At 49.7% G+C, this 19,100-nt stretch overlaps 1 protein-coding gene across 2 annotated transcripts in view; it reads right to left on the bottom strand.

The window, feature by feature from the left end:
- Positions 1–4,362: 4,362 nt before the first annotated feature.
- UXS1 (UDP-glucuronate decarboxylase 1) overlaps positions 4,363–19,100 on the bottom strand; it is a 75,533-nt gene continuing 60,795 nt past the window's right edge. For both annotated transcript variants that reach the window (XM_082643083.1, XM_082643082.1), the window contains exons 10-15: positions 13,629–13,748; positions 13,181–13,224; positions 9,630–9,690; positions 7,802–7,859; positions 6,090–6,193; positions 4,363–5,185 (exon numbers count right to left, since the gene is read on the bottom strand). In XM_082643083.1, coding sequence (XP_082499209.1) covers positions 5,054–5,185; positions 6,090–6,193; positions 7,802–7,859; positions 9,630–9,690; positions 13,181–13,224; positions 13,629–13,748 — 519 coding nt within the window. In that variant the 3' untranslated portion in view covers positions 4,363–5,053. The remainder of the gene's footprint in view (positions 5,186–6,089; positions 6,194–7,801; positions 7,860–9,629; positions 9,691–13,180; positions 13,225–13,628; positions 13,749–19,100) is intronic.

The raw sequence follows: 19,100 nt of genomic DNA on the forward strand, positions 1-19,100 counted from the left end.
TTTCTTAGTCTCTATGTCATTTATTTCTAGTCCGATCTTTATGATTTCTTTCCTTCTACTAACTTTAGGTTTTATTTTTTCCTCTTTCTCTAGGTGCTTTAGGTGTAAGGTTAGGTTAAGATTTTTCTTCTTTCCTGAGGTAAGACTGTATTGCTATAAACTTCCCTCTTAGAACTGCATTTGCTGTGTCTCAGGTTTTGGATCATCGTGTTTTCATTGTCATTTGTCTCTAGGTATTTCTTGATTTCCTCTTTGATTTCTTCAGTGATCCATTGGTAGTTTAGTAACATTGTTTAGCCTCCATGTGTTTGTGTTTTTTAGTTTTTTTCTTGTAGTAGATTTCTAATCTCATAGTGTTGTGGTCGGAAAAGATGCTTGATATGATTTCAATTTTCTTAAATTTACTGAGGCTCGTTTTGTGGTCCAGCATGTGATCAATCCTGGAGAATGTTCTGTGTGCACTTGAGAAGAAAGTGTATTCTGCTTTCAGATGGAAGTTCTATAAACATCAATTAAGTACATCTGGTCTAATGTGTCATTTAAGGCCTATGTTTCCTTATTTTCTGTCTGGATGATCTGTCCATTGATGAAAGTGGGGTGTTAAAGTCCCCCACTGTTATTGTGTTACTGTCAATTTCTCCTTTTATGGCTGTTAGCATTTGCCTTATATATTAAGGTGCTCCTGTGCTGTGTGCATATGTATTTACAGTTATGTCTTCTTCTTGGATTGATCCCTTGATCATTATGTAGTGTGCTTCCTTGTCTCTGGTAACATTGTTTTAAAGTCTATTTTATCTGATATGAGTATTGCTACTCCAGGTTTCTTTTGATTTCCATTTGCATGGAATGCTTTTCCATCCCCTCACTCTCAGTCTGTATGTCCCTAGATCTGAAGTGGGTCTCTTGTAGGCAGCATATATATGGTCTTGTTTTTGTATCCATTCAGCCAATCTATTTCTTTTGGTTGGAGCATTTAATCTGTTTACTTTTAAGGTGATTATCAATATATATGTTCTTATTACCATTTTGTTAATTGTTTTGTCTTTGGAGGTGTTTTTTCTTCCCTTTTGTTCTCTTGTGATTTGATGACCAACTTTAGTGTCGTGTTTGGATTTTTTGTGTGTGTGTATCATCTATTATAGATTTTGGGTTTGCAGTTACCATGAAGTTTTGATATTGCAGTCTGTAGATAAACAGGATTGTTTTTAAGTTGCTGGTCTTTTAATTTCAGATGCATTTCCAATATCCTGTATTTGTGGTCTCCTCTTGTCATGATTGCTAGTTTTGATATATTTGTGTGTGGATGATTTCCTACCTGTACTGTATGTTTGCCTTTACCAGTGAACTTTTCCATTCATAGTTTTCTTGTTTCTAGTTGTGTCCTTTTCTTTTGTGCCTAAAGAACTTCCTTTAGTATTTGTTGCGAAGCTGGTCTGGTGGTCCTGAATTCTCTTAGCTTTGGCTTGTCTGTAAATCTTTCGCTTTCTCTGTTTAATCTGAATGAGAGCCTTGCTGGGTCGAGTATTCTTGGTTTAGGTTCTTCCCTTTCATCACTTTAAATACATCATGCCACTCCTTTCTGGCATGCAGCGTTTCTGCTGAGAAATCAGCTGATAACTGATAACCTTATAGGAATTCCCTTGTATGTTACTTGTTGCTTTTAATATTTTTACTTTGTCTTTAATTTTTGTCAATTTGATTACTATGTGTCTCAATGTGTTTTCCTCCTTGGGCTTATCCTGCCTGGGACTCTCTGTGCTTCCTGGACTTTGATGACTGTTTCCTTTCCCATGTTAAGAGAATTTTTCAGCTATTATCGCTTCAAATATTTTCTCAGGTCCTCTCTCTCTTCTCCTGGGACCCCTAAATGCAAATGTTGGTATATCTAATGTCCCAGAGGTGTCTTAAACTGTCCTCTTTTTCATTCTTTTTTCTTAATTCTGTTCTGCAGCACTGATTTCCACCATTCTGTCTTCCAGGTCACTTATCCATTCTTCTGCCTCAGTTATTTGCTATTGATTCCTTCTAGTGTATTTTTCATTTCAGTTATTGTACTGTTCGTCTGTTTTTTAGTTCTTCTAGGTCTTTGTCATACATTTCTTCTGTCTTCTTAATCTGTGCCTCCATTCTTTTTTCCGAGATCTTGGATCATCTTTACTATCATTTCTTTGACTTCTTTTTCAGGTAGATGGCCACTTCATCTAGTTGTTCTTCTGGGGTTTTATCTTGTTCCTTCATCTGGGATATATTTCTCTGCCATCTCATCTTGTCTAATTTTCTGTGATTGTGGTTTCTGTTCTGCAGGTTGTAGCGTTGTAGTTCTTGCTTCTGCTGTCTGCCCCATGGTGGAGGAGGCTGTCTAAGAGGCTTCTGCAGGCTTCCTGGTGCCTCCATTTAATGTATTATGTTAAGCCTTAAATGTGCCATTTTACTTTTTGTTTTCTGCTTGTCTTTTGTTTCTATTTTTTCCTCCCTTCACGTAGTTTAAATTAAATTTTTTTTTTTTTTTTTTTTTTTTTTAGAATTCTATTTGGGCATTTGTACAGATTTTTAGTGGATGTTCCAGGTATTACAGTATATATACACATAACTTCTCAAAATCTACTGGTGTCAAGTTTTACCAGTTTGGAAACATTACTTTCTTTTACTCTCCCATATCTATAATATAGTTATTTTACTTCATTTATATACATTAAAACTCATAAAACATAATTTTTGCATCAACCATCAAATATGATTTAGAAAACTTTGAGAGGAGAAAGAAAACCCATTATATTTACCCATATTTTTGCTCTTTCCTTGTTCTTTTTTCCTTTCTGATGTCCCAAGTTTCCATATTTTAGTGTTTCCTTTTTGTTTAGAGAATTTTACTTTAGTCATACTTCTAAGGTAGGTCTGCTGGTGAAAACTTTTCAGTTTTACTTCATATGAGAATGTCTTGATTTCCCCTCCATTTCTGAAGGATATTTTTGTGGGATATAGAATTCTGGATTGACAGTTCTTTCAGCCCATGAAAAATGTGCCATGTACTTCTGGGGCCCTGGTTTCTGAGGAACTTGCTGCCTGCCATTCTGATTGTTTTGAACCTGGAGATCATGTGTCATTTCCCTCTGGCTACTTCTGAGATTCTTTTCTTACAGCTTTAGTTTTGAGTTTAACTATGACGTCTTGGTGTGGATTTCTTTGGTTTTATCTCATTTGGGGTTCACTCAGCATTTTGAATCTGAACCTTTATGTTGCTTTGCCAAATTCAGGAAACTGTCAGCCCTTTTCCTAGGAATACTTTTTTCAGCTCTCCCCTCTCTTCCTTGTTCCATGAGTATATTTTATGAAAACTGGGGGGAAGAAAGTCGAAGGAGAGAATCTCAGAGGAATTCTAGATATTCCTATATTCCAGATATAGCATGTAACGAGGTAAGAGAATTCTGGAGCCTGGGGCTTTGGGGCTCTCCCTACCTGTACTGCACAGCTGAGCTCCACCAAACTCCCTCCATGCCTACGCTCTTTCCTCAGTGCCTGGCCATCACTGTTAGTGGTTCCCAAACAAGTTTCCGTTCACCCCCTCACCCCCTCTCAGTAAATGGTGTCACTTAGTTCAGGCCCAAATAATGACAACTAAATATAAGAAGGCATCCTGAGTCCTCTCCTTCTCACACCATGCCCACTCTAGCATCGACCTTCAGTTCCAGAATCTTTTGGGGACCTTAGCACAACAAATAAAACAAAACCACAGCTTCCTTGGTCTGACCCCACAGATTCTGATTGGAAAAACATGTCCAATTAAAAAAATAGATATCCCTAGGAGATTTAGAAGGACAGACAGGCAAGCTTAGTTTTTACCCTGGTTAGTATGGAAACGAGCACAGTGCCCCATTTGATGCTTTTATCCCCTTGGTGTCCTTGCAGCATTTGTCACTACCACATGGAGCCAACTGACTCGAAAATGTGTAGCTTTAACTTCCTATGTGTTCTTCCATTTGTTATAAAAGGAATTTAAAAACCCTACCAGTAAGCCCTACCACTAAACCTTGAAAGAATTCTTAGTGAAAATGAAAGCTCTCAGTTTCTACTCCACAGGTCACTAATGACACTTCCTTTTCTCCACCTGATCTGTGCTTCCAGGGGAGGACACACAATGATTCTAACCCTGGGTGAGACCTGAAAATCTCTCCACACTGCAGTGAACACTGTTTGCACAGATTCAGCCCCAGCAGCACAGAAATGTTTCCACTATCCACTCATCAAGTTACATATTATACCAACCTGGATAGTTACCGAATTTTCTTTAAAATTAAATTCTCCAATATTTTTCTTAGCCATCCGATGATGCACCATGCAAAGCAGAAAGCCAACCTTTAAAACTGAGTTTCAATATTTTATTAAAATAGCATATTTAACCACTGTTAACCAAGAATATGTTAACTTCCCACCCCCACCATATGCAGCACAACACAGTAGTGATTGATTTCAAATATCCTGGATTGTGATAACAGAAACATTTCAAAGTCAAGTCTGCAACTAAAAACTAGACCTTGGAAAAATTCTGAATTAGAAGAAACATAAAGCTCTCAAACAGAATTTTTTTATCTGCCTGAGAATTAATGTGGTATGCCACCTACCTACCTGACAATACTGCTGGTCTGCTTTTTCTCCTCTGTGCATAGTATAACGTCTCATTTATAAGTACCCACTTTATAAATAAATCGGCATTTAATCACCCCATTTAATGTTCCTTTTCAGCTTCACAAAGAAACCAGTAAATAAAACTGTCGATGACAGTCACGACATAGGCTCTCACGGCAAGGTAAAAAATTTGAAAATACACAGAGATGCATCAATGCTATTTTACATAAAAAGACAGATTTAAAAAGTGCAAGGCAAAATCTGCAGTTTTTTTAGGGGAGTTTTAGGCACATCCATTTCTTAAAGCAAGCTTCAGAATGAATTCCAGTTTGTTCTTCATGATACCTGTTTAAGTCTTTCTTTAAAAAAAAGAAAAATACATCTTGTCAAGTGTGAAACAGGGCATCTCCTGTCCCAAAAGGCGAGGTTTTCAGTTATGGCGTGTCCGTCCTTTTTTTATTCTTGCGGGCTTTGGTTTGGGGATGTACTGATTATTTGCCTGGTACTCGAGTTCTTTCCGGAAGTAGTGAATTGCTTTGTTTAACCCTTCCTCCAGTGGGACCTATTTCAAGAGAGAGCGAGAATGAGGGGCACAGCCGGGTCCCCCGAGGCTGTCTGCGCCTGTGCACCCTGACAGACTGCACTTGAAGAAGCTGCAGCCCCAGAGACCCACACTTCCTTGTGCAGGTTAGGAGTCTGTGCAGGTTAGGAGTCTGTTCCAGTTTGAATCAGTCACAAAAGGCACCCTTAAAATAATGCCCACGTGCGCCCTTCTCTCAGAAGTCTCCATGGAGGAGGATGCTTGGAAGCATCTGTATCCAATCCACATGGCTGATTCTCTGGGTGACACTTACTCTCTGTACTTTCACCCCTGGAGACCTACAAGGGACCCATGACCTGGGAAGCCTCATAATTTAGAGCTGCCCTGCAGCAAACAGGAAACAGAAACCGAATCAGCTGACATGATCTCTAAACTGAAACCTGGAGAAAAGGAATGCAGCAGCCACGCCCAGCCCTGGGGGCGGGGACCATCAGCCTGGGGGACCATCAGCCTGGGGGACAGGCATCCCCAGTGAGGCCACACCAACTAGCCTGATGGACTCCAAGGGCAACAGAAAGGAGGGGAGGCCCACCGTTTCCCCCCTTCAGCCTCTCACACTCCCACCCTGCTCCACCTGCGTGGGAACTGGGGTGGATGAGCTCGCCCACATCACAGGCATCATGGCCAGCCCTGCACATCCATGACACCCTGGCTAAGTAGATGGAGGCCGAGCAGGGCTACCTGGGACCAAGCCATTCCCTGTAACAGAGAATAAGGGACACAGGCTACAAGCCCTGTGTGGGCCTGGAGAGGACACTGCTGGGGCCACCCCACGTGGCAGCACCCCCAAGGAACAGACAAGGTGGGGGGGTGGGAGGCCTCCACAGGGCAGTGGGGCCCCCCCGGGACCTGCCCCCCCACTTACCACGGGCTCCCACCCCAGCATCAGCTTTGCTTTCTTGATGTCTGGTTTCCTTTTCTGGGGGTCATCCTGGGCTTCGGAGAGAAACTGAATTTCACTCCCACTGCCTGTGTTGTTGATAAAAAAAAAAAAAAAGGTAAGAAGAGAATCAGGAACCACTGGGATGTGACTCACCACATACATCAAAGTCAAGGCCCACTAGCGCAGGTATACAGGTGCAGAGGGAGTGCTGTGTCCCAAGTCACCTCCCACACACACCCCCGGGACTGTGCTGCTGGCTGCACAGCACTTGGCAAGGGCAGGACACCAGCCTGAGCCACCCTGAGGGGAAGGAGAGGGCAGGCCCCATGCACACCATCCCCCTCAGCAACACAGCCTTGTGCCCATTGCTGCCAGGGGGGCTGTGACCCTGCTGCCACGACAAGCCCCCCCACAGGTGTTCACGCCCTGTGGGAGCCCCTCACCTGCAGCCAGGCTCCGTTCAGCCCGTCTAACAGGCAGAGTGCTGGGGAGTGACCGTCAGCCAGCCCAGGCTGACACCTTACAAGGGCCTGCCACCTACGCCCTGCTGGAGCCACCCTGAGCCAACAAAAGATGTCCAGCCACCCTGCTGGACAGACCTCAAGCAGAAGGACAGAAGCCTGGCCGGTCCGGCTTCCTAGGACCAAAAGAATGAAGCCAGCCCAGTGACCAGGCCTGCAGAGGGAGCCCCTAGCCCTGGTCACAGAATCTGGAGCGAATAAAACAGCTGCTGTCTGAAGCCAGTGGTCTGGGTTGATGTGTTGCACAACCATCCACCCAGGCTTCAGACAAACTTCTCAACTTCAACATGAGCACGACCACCTGAGGAGTCTGGCAAAACGCAGATTCTGATCCAGGAGACATGGGCAGGGGGTGTGATTCTGCATTTCTAACAAGTGCCTGTGCTGTGGTTTTCATCCCAGGAGGACCATCCCGTTCTGTCCGACTGTCCAGGCTGGACAGTGCCAGGAAGGACAACTGCAGAGAATCCAGCCTGCTAAGCGTAGGGTCTAGACAGGCCCACATCATGCTCGCCTGGTCTAGCCAACCCCACTCCAATCTGGTTGTGTCTGGACTCTGATTTCTTGATCAACCCTGGGAAGCAGACACCCCCCAACCCGAGCCCCAGGAACCTGACCCTGTGACCAAGGGCACAGCTTGTAGACACCAGCAGCCCATGGCTGGCTGAAAACGCACAGACTTCTCATGGCTTAAGAGCATGCCCTCTTGCGGGCTATGCCCAGTGTCCACACCGACTGCAACTCCCCGTGGCCAGGTTGGCCAGAACCGCACATGGAACCTAAAACTCACCACCAGATTCCACCAGAATCACACAAGCCCTGGTGTCGCTCTCCTGCTCCCTGAAATCCTGTGCTTGGCCCAGCTGGCGTCCGGAACCAGACAGTGGTCACCTGGGCAGAACTGCCGACCACAATCACGTCTCGAGCACAGACGTACCATTTCTGCTCCACACAGACCTTCTGTCACAAGGGTGAACAAAGCTGGGCCCCTCCCCGCACCCCTTCATCTTTCCGTCACTTAGAATCACAAAACGGTGAGGCACTCCTGATCAAGTTCTGCTTTTCATCCAATTCAATTAGCATGTATTAATTACCCACCGTCCAGGCGAGGCGTTATTAACCGACAGGGTAAGCGCGGCTGGTCACACGCAGGAAGGCCTCTGTCCTACTTACCAACAAGATTTTTAATTAGCTGAGCGAATTCCAGGATCGTATGTTCTTCTGGGTTCCCCTAAGGAAGAAAGGTCCCTGGTTAGAGATGTAAACGCAACAGCGACGCCACGCCCTCCCGCACCACATGCACGCCGTCCCAGACGCCCGCCTGTGTAGCAGCGCATCAGGGTGCTGTGTCCCCTGGCCCAGGTATGGGATGGTTTCCAGGTACTGTAGGCTCAGTGTCGCTCCGCAGGAAAGCCTGGCTCTGCGAGCTCAGCTCTCCCAGGACATTCTTGCTTTCCTCCTGGGGGCGCCGTGCTCGCCCCCTCGGTAATGAAGACGCGTGAGCCTTGACAGGAGTCCCAACAGACACGAAACGTGCTCGCAGGGGGGCCCTGGGCAGCCCGTGTGAGAGACAGGATGTGGCTCTATGGCGGGCTTACTTTGGGGGGCCTCTGAACGCCCCCCTCCTCTTCCTGCCACGGTACCTTCCAGAAGCCACGGCCCCTCCCCTCCCCGAGCCTGCTCGTCCCTTGAGAGAGCACCATGAAGTCTGGCAACTGTACGTCCCAACACTCTTCGTCCCCAATCTCCTGGTTTCGTCTGAGACCAAGGTAAAAGAGGCAAGTAGGGACCCTAGGCCTAATTATGAGCACCCCGGGGCTACTGGCAGACACGCCCCTGAAACAAGACAGGTTTCTACAGGAGCTGGACACTCCTGCACGGCCCCGTGCAGAGGGGCAAGAATGACGCAGCTTAAGACGTGCACTTGGAAGGGCGAGAAGTGAAAAATGAACGTTCCGGAGCGTGCTTCAGACTGCTGGTCATGAAGAAAAGTACAAGGAACGGTTTGCGAGTGAAGTGCTTTCAAGAAATTAGCAGGCACGTCCACACCTGTGAGCTTAGCCCCTCCTAGGGAGGGGAGGTGGCCAAGGAGACCGAGGTGGTGAGAGGGGAGGGGCTCCCCCAATGAGCAGAGTGTGGGGGGCGGCCTCAGGTCAGCTACCATTGGCAGATGTGGACCGTCTAGAATGACAGGCAGTCTACACTGGACACCTCACATTTTAAACGGGATGGAATGAAACCATTCAGGAGACAGTGACCGAAAGGGTCAGAGGGCTGTAGCCCAACCTGATCCCTGGAAGAGCTGGAGAGGAGCCTGGGGAAGTCCTGGGGAAGCTGTCACATCACAGGGGCATAGACCAGCTCTGGGGGCATCCCCACGGAGAAGGCAGGACAGCGGGCGGGCACACACAGGACGAGGTTTTACCTCTCAACAGAAGGAAAAACGTTCTGCCAGGGAGAACTGGCCAAAGACAGGACAAACTGCTCTGCAAAGAAACACATCCTCTAGCACCAAGAGTGAGCGAGGCTGGACCAGAGGTCAGGCAAAGCCAGCTCCGATCCCTCCCGGGAGCATCTGGGCTGCAGGAAGTGAGGGAGGAAGCGGCACGAAGGGGGTCTGGGCGCTCACAGACGTGACAGTGAGGGAAACTGTCCTCGCCACTCCGTCGTCTACAGCCCCAGAAAGCAAGCCTTACCGAGACCAACTGCACATTCAGTGATGGACAGGGGACCCACAGAACGTCACCTACAACCACCAAAGGCTTCACGAATTTCTAGACCTGGCCCTTCCGGTGGATGGAGCAGGGTTAGTTTATCATGTAGCTCAGCCACGTGTCCCACATCTTACTTCTTTGTGGACTCCTGTTTTGTTCTATTCCGTGTATCTCCCTCTAGTACTGGGCAAGCAACAGACAGGCACGTGCCCTGAGTGTGCTGCCGGCGAAAGAGCCAAGCAGGAACCGGCCCGCTGGGGAGGAAGTGAGTGGAGGGAGGGACTCACCAGGTTGACAGGGCTGCTGACGTTGCTGTTCATGAGTGCCACGAGGCCATTCACCAGGTCGCTGGAAGAGAGGGGAGGCTGCTCAGGTGCCCGCCGAGGCCCGCAGGTGCCGAGCAGCGGACACAAGCCGGCCACCTCCCGGAAGGAAACCAAAACCTCCGTGGGAGCCTGGACGTCAAAATAAAACCCTGCACATAAGAGGGCACAGATGGAATGACGTGGCGTCTGGGATCTGCCTTCTGTGGGAGCGTGTAGGCAGATGGCTGAGCAGGATGGAAGCTGAGTGATGGGCTGAGTTCCCTACTTTGTATATTTCTGAAATCCTTCGGCAATTAGAAAATGAAAATAAAGTAGGCACACATCCAAAAAAAGATGGCGTGTATGCAAGTTTCTGAGCAAAGTCCATGTTTAACGGGAACCCAGGTAGCTGGCCCATATGGAAAAGCAGATGGTTTTTAAAAAAATACGGTCTCCTGCAATGGAAGAACTCCAGTATGTAAGTCTCATACTGGCAAATCACAGGGAAAGCCAGACAGCCCTGAGTGTTGAAACCAGCTCCCTGGACCTCCAGCCCCTCACCTCCCTCCAGGAACCCCCACACCCGGATGGGACGGGCGAGGGCGTCTGGGTGTTGCAGACAGATGGCGAGTGAGCGGGCCGTGAGGGTGATGGTCAAGAGGCAAACTTCTGCTTACCAAGGTTTGGTTCTTATTTTCAGAAGCGTTAAAGGGTGGTTCTGTCAAAAAAAAGTGACTTTGTAAAAATGACACCTGGCTGCTACACGAGCACTTTACTAAGTCACTTTCACCAGCTGTGTCTCACGAGGCCGGGAGGGTTCTTTCTGCTCCGGGGATGCAAATGCGGCCGCCTGGAACCCTCTCCCCTCCTCCGCAGTAACCAGCAAGGAGCAGGTTACTGTGCTAAACTTCCAAAAGAAAACCTCAGGTTTTGCTTTCCTTTTCACTGAGAAACAATCTGGGGGGGAGCGGTATTTAGCAAACAAATGATTTTCTGGGTTTTTGCTTTCAACCAATGGGCATTTTATAGGAACACGCCTAAAGTCCGTTCTGCTCTCACGGATCAAGCACAGATGCAAAGAACCGCTGACTTCAGATGATTCCTCGCTTCTAGAAACTGGCAAAAAGTCCCTTCATCACTATGGCTGTTAACGACCACATCCCAACACGTCCTCTGACAGCACACATCTCTGCATATTTGGAAAAGACGTTAAAATGTGCCATTCAGTAGCATCCACAAACATTTTTAATGTGGGGGGTCCATATTAAGCTGGAAGGTGATGGACACTTATGTAATCATCCTGAGGGGGAGGGGCATGCATCTTTTATGCAAAAAACTGGCAACTTTTAATGCCAAAACTGCACAGATCACATCCATTTAACCTGAAGCTCTTTAAAAGTGTCATTTTGACAAAGTGACTTTTTAAGACAACAAAGCATGCCTCCGTGATGGGGTGAGGACGTACCCTGGCCATGAGAGCACTAAGCACGGTCATGCCAGGATGTCAGCACACATGCCACCCAGAGACCGCAACGGTCACCCAGAAACGGTGCAACGCTGCCACAGGGCAACTGTGGATTTTGGAGACGGGTAATTTAGTTCAGTAAGTACAGATCTGAACATTGTGCATTTTTAACTGTGAAGTAAAAGAGCCTCAGTTTCTACAAAATAGCTTGTTTAAAACAGCCCAGCATTGGTAAGTTAACTCTCTGGGCCAAGCCTTGAACAATGGAGAGTGAAAGCTGGGAAAACTCCTTCCCCGAGTCTGGTGAAGTCGGGGAGCCTCAGCACGTCATTGAACAATGGAGAGCAAAAGCCGGGAAAACTCCTTCCCTGAGTCTGGTGAAGTCGGGGAGCCTCAGCACGTCAGAGCCCACTAACTCGAGATGTGAGACCAGCAGACAGCACGGCCTCACGAAGAGAGGATTTGCCTGAAGGGCCCCCAACACCACTTCTATTGACACCACTGAGGTCCCTTCCAGGGTGCACCCTGGCATCTGGGTCAGTGATGGGGCGCGTGGACCGCGCAGGCCGGCCAGCGAGGCACGTCCTGTCAGGGATGGAATGCAGCCTGTGCATCGCTCGATGCCTAAAGGATTTTAATCACCAGCATAAAACAAGCACCTGAGAGGCTACTTTAAATGAATTTTGTATCTGATGCCTTTGAAATAGTAAGAACGGGTTGTAACTGATGCCCCTTTCACTGCACAGTCTCTCGAATACTCCACGAGGTGGTACAGCTGGAGGAGTCTGGGGGCCTTGATGAGGCTGTTGGAGGAGATTCAACGTGACTAAGACATCAAGACCCCCCCCACCTCGAGAAAGTGCACAGATGGGGGCCGGGTGAGGGCAGGCGGGTGGACACGTGTCACGATGAAAAGATGGTACCCGAGCGCAGGATCCCAGGAGCACGGTCCCCACACAGACACGGGCCGCAATCGCTTCCTTGCAGCGCACGGCTCCCGGGTGAAGTGCTCTGACATGAGAACAGGCTGGCTAGCTCCTGGCTGAATCCCTTCTTAGACTATTTGGGCAACAAAGTGGGCCAGTGACATGATGGTCCCAGGCTTTTGCCCTGCTGGGCAAGATACTAACCGATGGGGAGAGAAAAACCACTGTTCCTTATAAGACACTTACTCAGCTTTCTTTTGGACTAAATGTGAAAATTCACAAACACTTATAGGAAAAAAAAAATCTACAGTGGTTGTGTTTAATTTTTTTTTTTCTTTTAAACCAGGCAAAAATCGGTGTGGTTGCTCGGGCCGAGGTGGGGTGGGAGCCCCCCAGGACCTGCCACCACTTCGCCTGACAGCATCCTGCAGGCACCAGGGACAGCATTTTCTGATGGACAGGCACTCCAGGGTATTTGTACTGAAAAGTGCAAATATACGGTCCCAAAACATACAACTAGATTTCCCAATGATTTAGGACACCACAAACCTATGCAGAATTCACCACTGTGCCACGTGGGAAATACTTTGGTAGATGTAACTGCTCAGATAATAACTCTTCTCTCAGAACCCAAACCGCACTTTAAAACTTGCCACCAACTGAACTAGCCGACAAAAAACTAGACTGAGGAGGACTACCAAGAAAACAGTAAATATGACCGTGCGAGACTATTCAACAAAGTTCTTAAAGTATTTTTATCTGCATTTGGTTTGGGCACCAGATTTGTCAGCATTAGGCCACTTGACCTCTCAATGATGACAACCCCGTCCACCCCAGAAGGCGCGTCTAAAGGGACTGATTACGGCATCTGCAGGTGTGCTGTGTACCTGAGGCTGTCACCTCAGTGGCCTGAACTGGAGGCCCTGGGTGACCCTCGGGGCCGGCAGGTTGGCCGACAAGACACTAGGTGGCAGCAGGAGACCAGCACATCCGACCACTATTGGCAGAGAAGCGGGAGGGGGGGCGCCCGCGGGAAGAGCAGAACTAACTGTCAACCCAGCTGCTTCACCGGAATGAAAACAGCAAAACGAACAAGTGACCCAGATGGGGCTGGACGGCCCTCGCCCGCCTGGGGGTCTTACCTGACGTACTGGAAGGCCCTTGTCTGCGACCCGGATCCGTACACCTGGGGGGAAGACCACACGGAGGGTCCCGGAACCGCGGACTGCACGGGAGCCTTCAACCACCAGGGGCGTAGCCTGACCTCAGCCCTGACAACGCCAGGGTCCGGCCGTGCCAGGCCCTCCACCAGGCCCGGGGCCTCACCCAGGGGCACCCTGAGGCGCCCTGTGGACAGAGACGCCCTGGGCACAGTCATGGGCCAAGAGCACGGCGGGAGAGGCCTTTGCAGGCAGGCCCTGAGCCCGAGGCACCAGGGTGTCTGCAGCTTGGGGAGCAGGGTGACATGAGCCCCGTCCAGGGTCACGGCTCCCGTGTGTCCCCTCCATGCACCGCCCTCCCTCCCAGGGCAGTGGGGACTTCCGACTTCAGGGCAGGCCCCCCCCAACCCCGCGCCCGCCGGCCACCCACCGTGAGCGGCTCCCCCTGCAGCGCCTGCAGGATGAAGTTGCTGACCACCCGGCCGTCGTTCATGTGCATTCGGGGTCCGAAAGTGTTGAAGATCCTGGCCACGCGCACCTCCACGCCTTCCTGCAACACAGAGGAGGGTGAGCCCTGCGGCCCTGGCGCCCCACATGTACCTCTGCTCTTCCTTCCAGACGCAGGCGCTTCTCCGTCCTGATGAGATGCTCTGTTCTCTGTAAACAAATCTGGAGGCTGCAAGTTACACCAAACTCACATGAGCCCCGATTCCCACCACCTTCAGGCCCCCGGCATGAAACGTGCTGCAGAAACCTGAGAGACAGTTAAAACAGTGCAAGGGGTTAATGATGGGCATACATTTTTTCCCCAGTAAGTAAATATCTACTTTCTTAACTGGGACCGTGCTATGCATCTCTTTCATCATCTCTTTCACATAATATTTTGTATAAATTTATCACTCAACAGAGATTTAAATGTTAGTGAATGTTTAATGGCTGATTTGAAGAAAAACAAGAGAGCACTTTGTCCTGGGAAAGGAGGGGCAGGTGAGCGTTCCGGAAGGGCTACACTGTACCTACTACACATCCCCAATCTGTTCTGCTGGAAAACTCATCCGTTCAGTGAAAAACCAAAGACAATCTGGCACCTGATACAGGCTATATATAGCTAAACAGCCTGGGATGATGCCAACGTACATTGTTTACAAAAACGGGTGTTCCAGACCTTCCCAGACTTTCCCACTTGTACTTTTAATGTTTCCATTTTTATTACAATAAACATCTCTTACTTTTGTAATTGGGGAAAGCATATTTTCAAACATGTAGTCAAGGAAAGTATATTTTTTTAAACCCCAAAAGCCTTCTGCAAATTATCTTAATTATCAATTTCACAGACTGCTTTGTCAGTGATAAGAAGTTAAATGTTTCTATCACACTCTGAATCAGCGGACTCTTACAGCAATCCATCACCCATCAGACAACAGGCGCGCATTTCCGGGTGTCAGAGGGCTGGGGGGTGGGCTGTGAGCCCCGGGGCTCAGTGGCCAGGCCGCGCCGTCTGTCTCTCCTCACCGGGAAAGTGGGAGAGGGCGGGGCTCGCATGCAAGTCAGCCTCAGCACAGGCCCGGTGATGACAGCTTAGCTGCTGCCGGGGTCCTGCTAGTCGGTACAGTTCTTTCCTGACTCTACGTATCACAGCCGGTACAGGCTGGGAACCTGAGGGACCCGTAGCCGATGGGGCTGATTTAGCACAAAATTTCTCCACCATAAGTACGGCGAGTGAACGGCTGTGGGCTGCGGCATCCCTAGTGCCCCACCAGGCCTCCCAGTGGCTGGAGCTGCCAGCCACCTCCGCCCCCAGCGGCCTCATCTAGGTCTCCATGTGTGCCAACGTGCAGTGGCTGGCAGGTGTGGATCCAGCGCACAGTCAGCTTTCAGAAACCGGAGCTGCCACATTTCTGCCAAGCCCCAGCAATATGCCATCAAGCCTTCCCATGGGCATTCAGACTCCTAGGCCTAAGATGTGAGCTATAATTCCAGGTCTAGGAATAAACCAACCCTGTTCTCTACTGAACTGACCAGGTAGCATTTCAAAAACGGGGGGGTGGGGCAGGGAGGGGCAGAGATGCTGCTCTCACTAGAAAACAACTCCCAAGTTCCGCCTGCATTTACTTGTTAAGATGAGAAAATCCCAAGTGGGTGAAGGTGGCTTTATTCCAAGAAGAGATGAAAAGCTCAGCACATTCACAGCGGTCAGGCCATGTGCTGGCAGGGCACTTGGGGGGCTGTGCTTTGCTCCCTCCCCGCCCCCCCAGGAACGCTGGGCTCTGCACACATGAACTGCAGCACAGAGGGAACTGGCTGTGTGACCTGTCCACCTGGGTCCGGGGCCTCAGGGGACGGGCAGCTCCTCCCAACTACCAGGTGCGCTGACACGTGCTTCCCAGGAGCCCCGGCTCTCAAGCTCGTTCACACCCTCTCCGCTGTGCCAGGCCTACCCTCAGGGAGGCGCCCAGCACACGTTCGCCTGCAGGGAGCAGGACACCCAGAGAGCGGGAAGCCCTCAGAGATGGCAGGCCCCCAGGAGAAGGACATGCCATCCCTAAAGTAAGGGGGTCACACAGCCCCGAAGGCCGAACCACACGATCCCCCCCGGCTTCGCATAAACATACCTTCGTGGGGTCCACTCCCCGCCTGGGGACGAGACCGAGGCCATTACAGAAGGAAGAGCTCAGCTGCTGAGCAAGATGCCCGAAGGTGCAGAAAAGTTCCCGTTCACGCTCGGTGGTGGCAGAGGGAGGCCACACAGGTTTGGGGACAGCGGGATGCCTGCCTGGCAACTGCCCTCAACGGTCCCGCCAGACCCTTAACATTCAGACCAGAGTGGTCACTAGGCCCAGGCCACGCCCAGGCTCAGCGCACGGCCAGTGGGGAGTGGGCACCAGAAACAGGCCTGCACTGGGGTTCCAGGCCACGGGCTTAATTAGCCCCTTGGGGTGAACCCCGCTCATTGGACAACCATCCTTTCGCTGGTTGCTGAACACTTTTTTGTTAACTAAGGTATAATATGCATACCAGGCATTTAAGTATTCTAATGCCAGAAAATAAAACAAAACCATACCCTCAAGGCCCTGGACTAGAGGGTTTCTGAGCTTCCTTTCTTTCTGCTCTGCGGTCTGTGTTTTTAGGAATGGCGGCCTGTTTCGCAGACCCAGCCCCGTGGGTGGGGCTCAGACCCCTGAGGGTCAGACGCAGGCGGGGCCATGAGCTCCAAAGCACACAAGCGCTGACCGCAGCCTTCTGGACAAGTCTGCACGTTTACGAAACCACCACGTCCAAGGGCTCGGACGAGCCCAATGTAACTTCTCTGACAAGTTCAAGTGTTCCTGAAAGATGCGATGCCCTTTGATCCCAACTGCCAGCTCAATCCAGCCCCTGGAAGAAGACTCCAGGGAGCCCCTCTTTATGTAAGAAACGTGCCCTGAAACGTACCTGCGATAGATTTTCCTGGGAAATCAAATTCTATTTTGAATACATTTTAGGATATTTAATTCACTACAACAAACCCAGAAGAGAATCCTTTAAAATCTTTTATAAAATGTGGATTCATCCCTGGATTTATCTTGTTTATATTCTCAATCCTTATATATTAGATTTATTCAGAGAAAGATACATCCACATACCATATATGGTCTTTTCAATAAAATGATGATTTATGCTTAAGAGGGGACATGCCTTTATGTATTAAAAAAATTAAATTATTAAAATAATTAACTAAAAATATGCCAAAGGCATTCTATTCCACCTGGTTCGTCATTTTACTGGCCATTATTTTTTCATTTGCCTCCAGATAGCAAAAAGTAACACCCAAAGTTTTGAAGCAGGAGAGCTGGAATACTGAAAATCAGTCGCTCTGCTGTTTGAACTCCAAAGATGGTCTGATCTGCCCCAGACCGGGCTGTGCCCACAGGGGCCAGCCCAGTGTGGCAGGAGGGGCTCTGACTCACCCCCTGCCACAGCTAATGTAAAATCCCAAGTGAAAGAACTGCCCTATTTTTCCCTTCCGTTTATCTCTGAATGGGACCATGGGTGGTAGTATTTTTTCCTTTTTGCTTCTCTGTGTTTTCTTATTTTCTATCCTGGCAAAGCAACCTGCAGTACGAGAATCCCAACACCCCTCAACTGTGTGGTGTCTGCCCTGTGGACAGACAGAGAAGATGCCCACGGTTCCCTCCCCTCAGCATGACTCGGACAAACGAGGGACAGCGAGCACAGGTACACTGTTTAGACCCAGCTGTGGTCACAGTCTTGGACCCACAGCTCTCCCTAGAAGGGGACACAGTACGTGTAACGTGAATAACAAGGCATGCGAGGTTTGAAGCGCACGCTGGGCCTTCTTCAAGGCCACTCAGAACCGGGCGAGACCACAGGGACCTCCACCCAGGCCCAGGCACCCAGCCCTGCTGTCCTGCATCAGCCCATTGGCCTTGCAGCCACCAGAACCAGACAGGACTCCGCCAGCCACAGGGCCAGAGGCATGGTCACTCCCAGACCTAAGGGCCAGACGGCAGGAGTGGGTGAGGGACTGTGGGGAGAGCGGGACCCACACCTGCCTCCAAGGCCACAGGGGCAGGCCTTCCACGGTGCATTTCCAGATGCCCGGACAGCACTGCTCACCTGGGCAGACGGGAGTCCTGGGGCAGGTGTGCTGAGCAGAATGCACAGGTTACACGGAGCTGCTGGCCTAGACCCGAGCTTCACAAAAGGTGCTGAGCCTGTGTCCGAAAGCAACCCTCGGACCTGACACTGTGACGGGGAGCAGTCTGTGCACTGTCCCCAGGGAGAAGCCCACTGTCACCCTAACCACCAGGTGACTTTTGCACACAGGTGACATCATCTGCTGGGGCCCCTGGTGGGAAGCCCAGGCAGACGGCCCCTGCAGCGGAGGCATTCTGCAGCGGGCGCCACCCTCCCGACGGCCACTGCCGGCCGGCCGCACACGGGGCTCCTAGAGGATACATTACGGGGAGCACCATCTATGCGTGCCTCTCCCGAGACCTGTGTGAGCAGAAATGCACACGCTGACGGTCCCCAGGTGTGGAGGGAGCTGTGATCCTGCGCTCACGAGTTGGACGGCACTTACAGATCCCGGGTCAGCACATGCGCAGTGGAACCCACACCCTGGGTCCTGGCATCTAGTCAGTGCTCAATAAATGTTGGCTACGCTGTTACTAAACACCACAGTTATCATGAGCTCATACCTTAAGGGAATATGAATACTTGTTAGTAAGTTACACTACTCATCACTTAATAAGAACTAAAAATTCAATAAAAAATGTCCTACTTGCCCGTCAGCTTTACCTACACAAAAACTCACTAATACACCCACAGACTGAAAGCAAAACAGCCGAGAACCCTATTGATTTATGTCCCCTCACACACTCCAGTTAGTTTTCTTAGGCACCAATGTATACAGAGGCTGTTCTGTGTACCTGGGAGACCATCTTATTCAACTTTTGGGTCAAGATATTCTGGGCTCCAAAATGATATAGTTTGTCCTTTCTAAAACTGATTAAAATAAATGGATACTACAAGCCAACTGCCCAAAGTGGCTTAGAAAACAATCAGTCCTACTCCTGGCCAAGAAATAAGGCAGAAAAACCTAAATATCAATACCTGCACCTCAGCACAAGATTATTTTGTGGGTCGTCAATATTGGTATTTCATTAAAAATATAAGAGAAAAAAGTCTCTGCCAACTGCCCTCCAAAAAACAAACAAGGTGCTCAGTGCCCCCAGCCCAGCCACGAGCTCTCAGCACTGGGTACCCAGGCAGGGTCTCCCATCACACAAAGTCCGTGGCCAGCTGACCTCCGAGCTGGCCGGCAGGAGGAACCCTCGGCCTGAGAAGGCTGCTCCAGGATGGACACTTGCTCGTCTCTGGGTCCCAGGGTGTGGCCACC

This window comes from Mesoplodon mirus, assembly GCF_964341445.2.
Source record: "Mesoplodon mirus genome assembly, chromosome: 14".
Lineage (NCBI taxonomy): Eukaryota > Metazoa > Chordata > Mammalia > Artiodactyla > Ziphiidae > Mesoplodon > Mesoplodon mirus.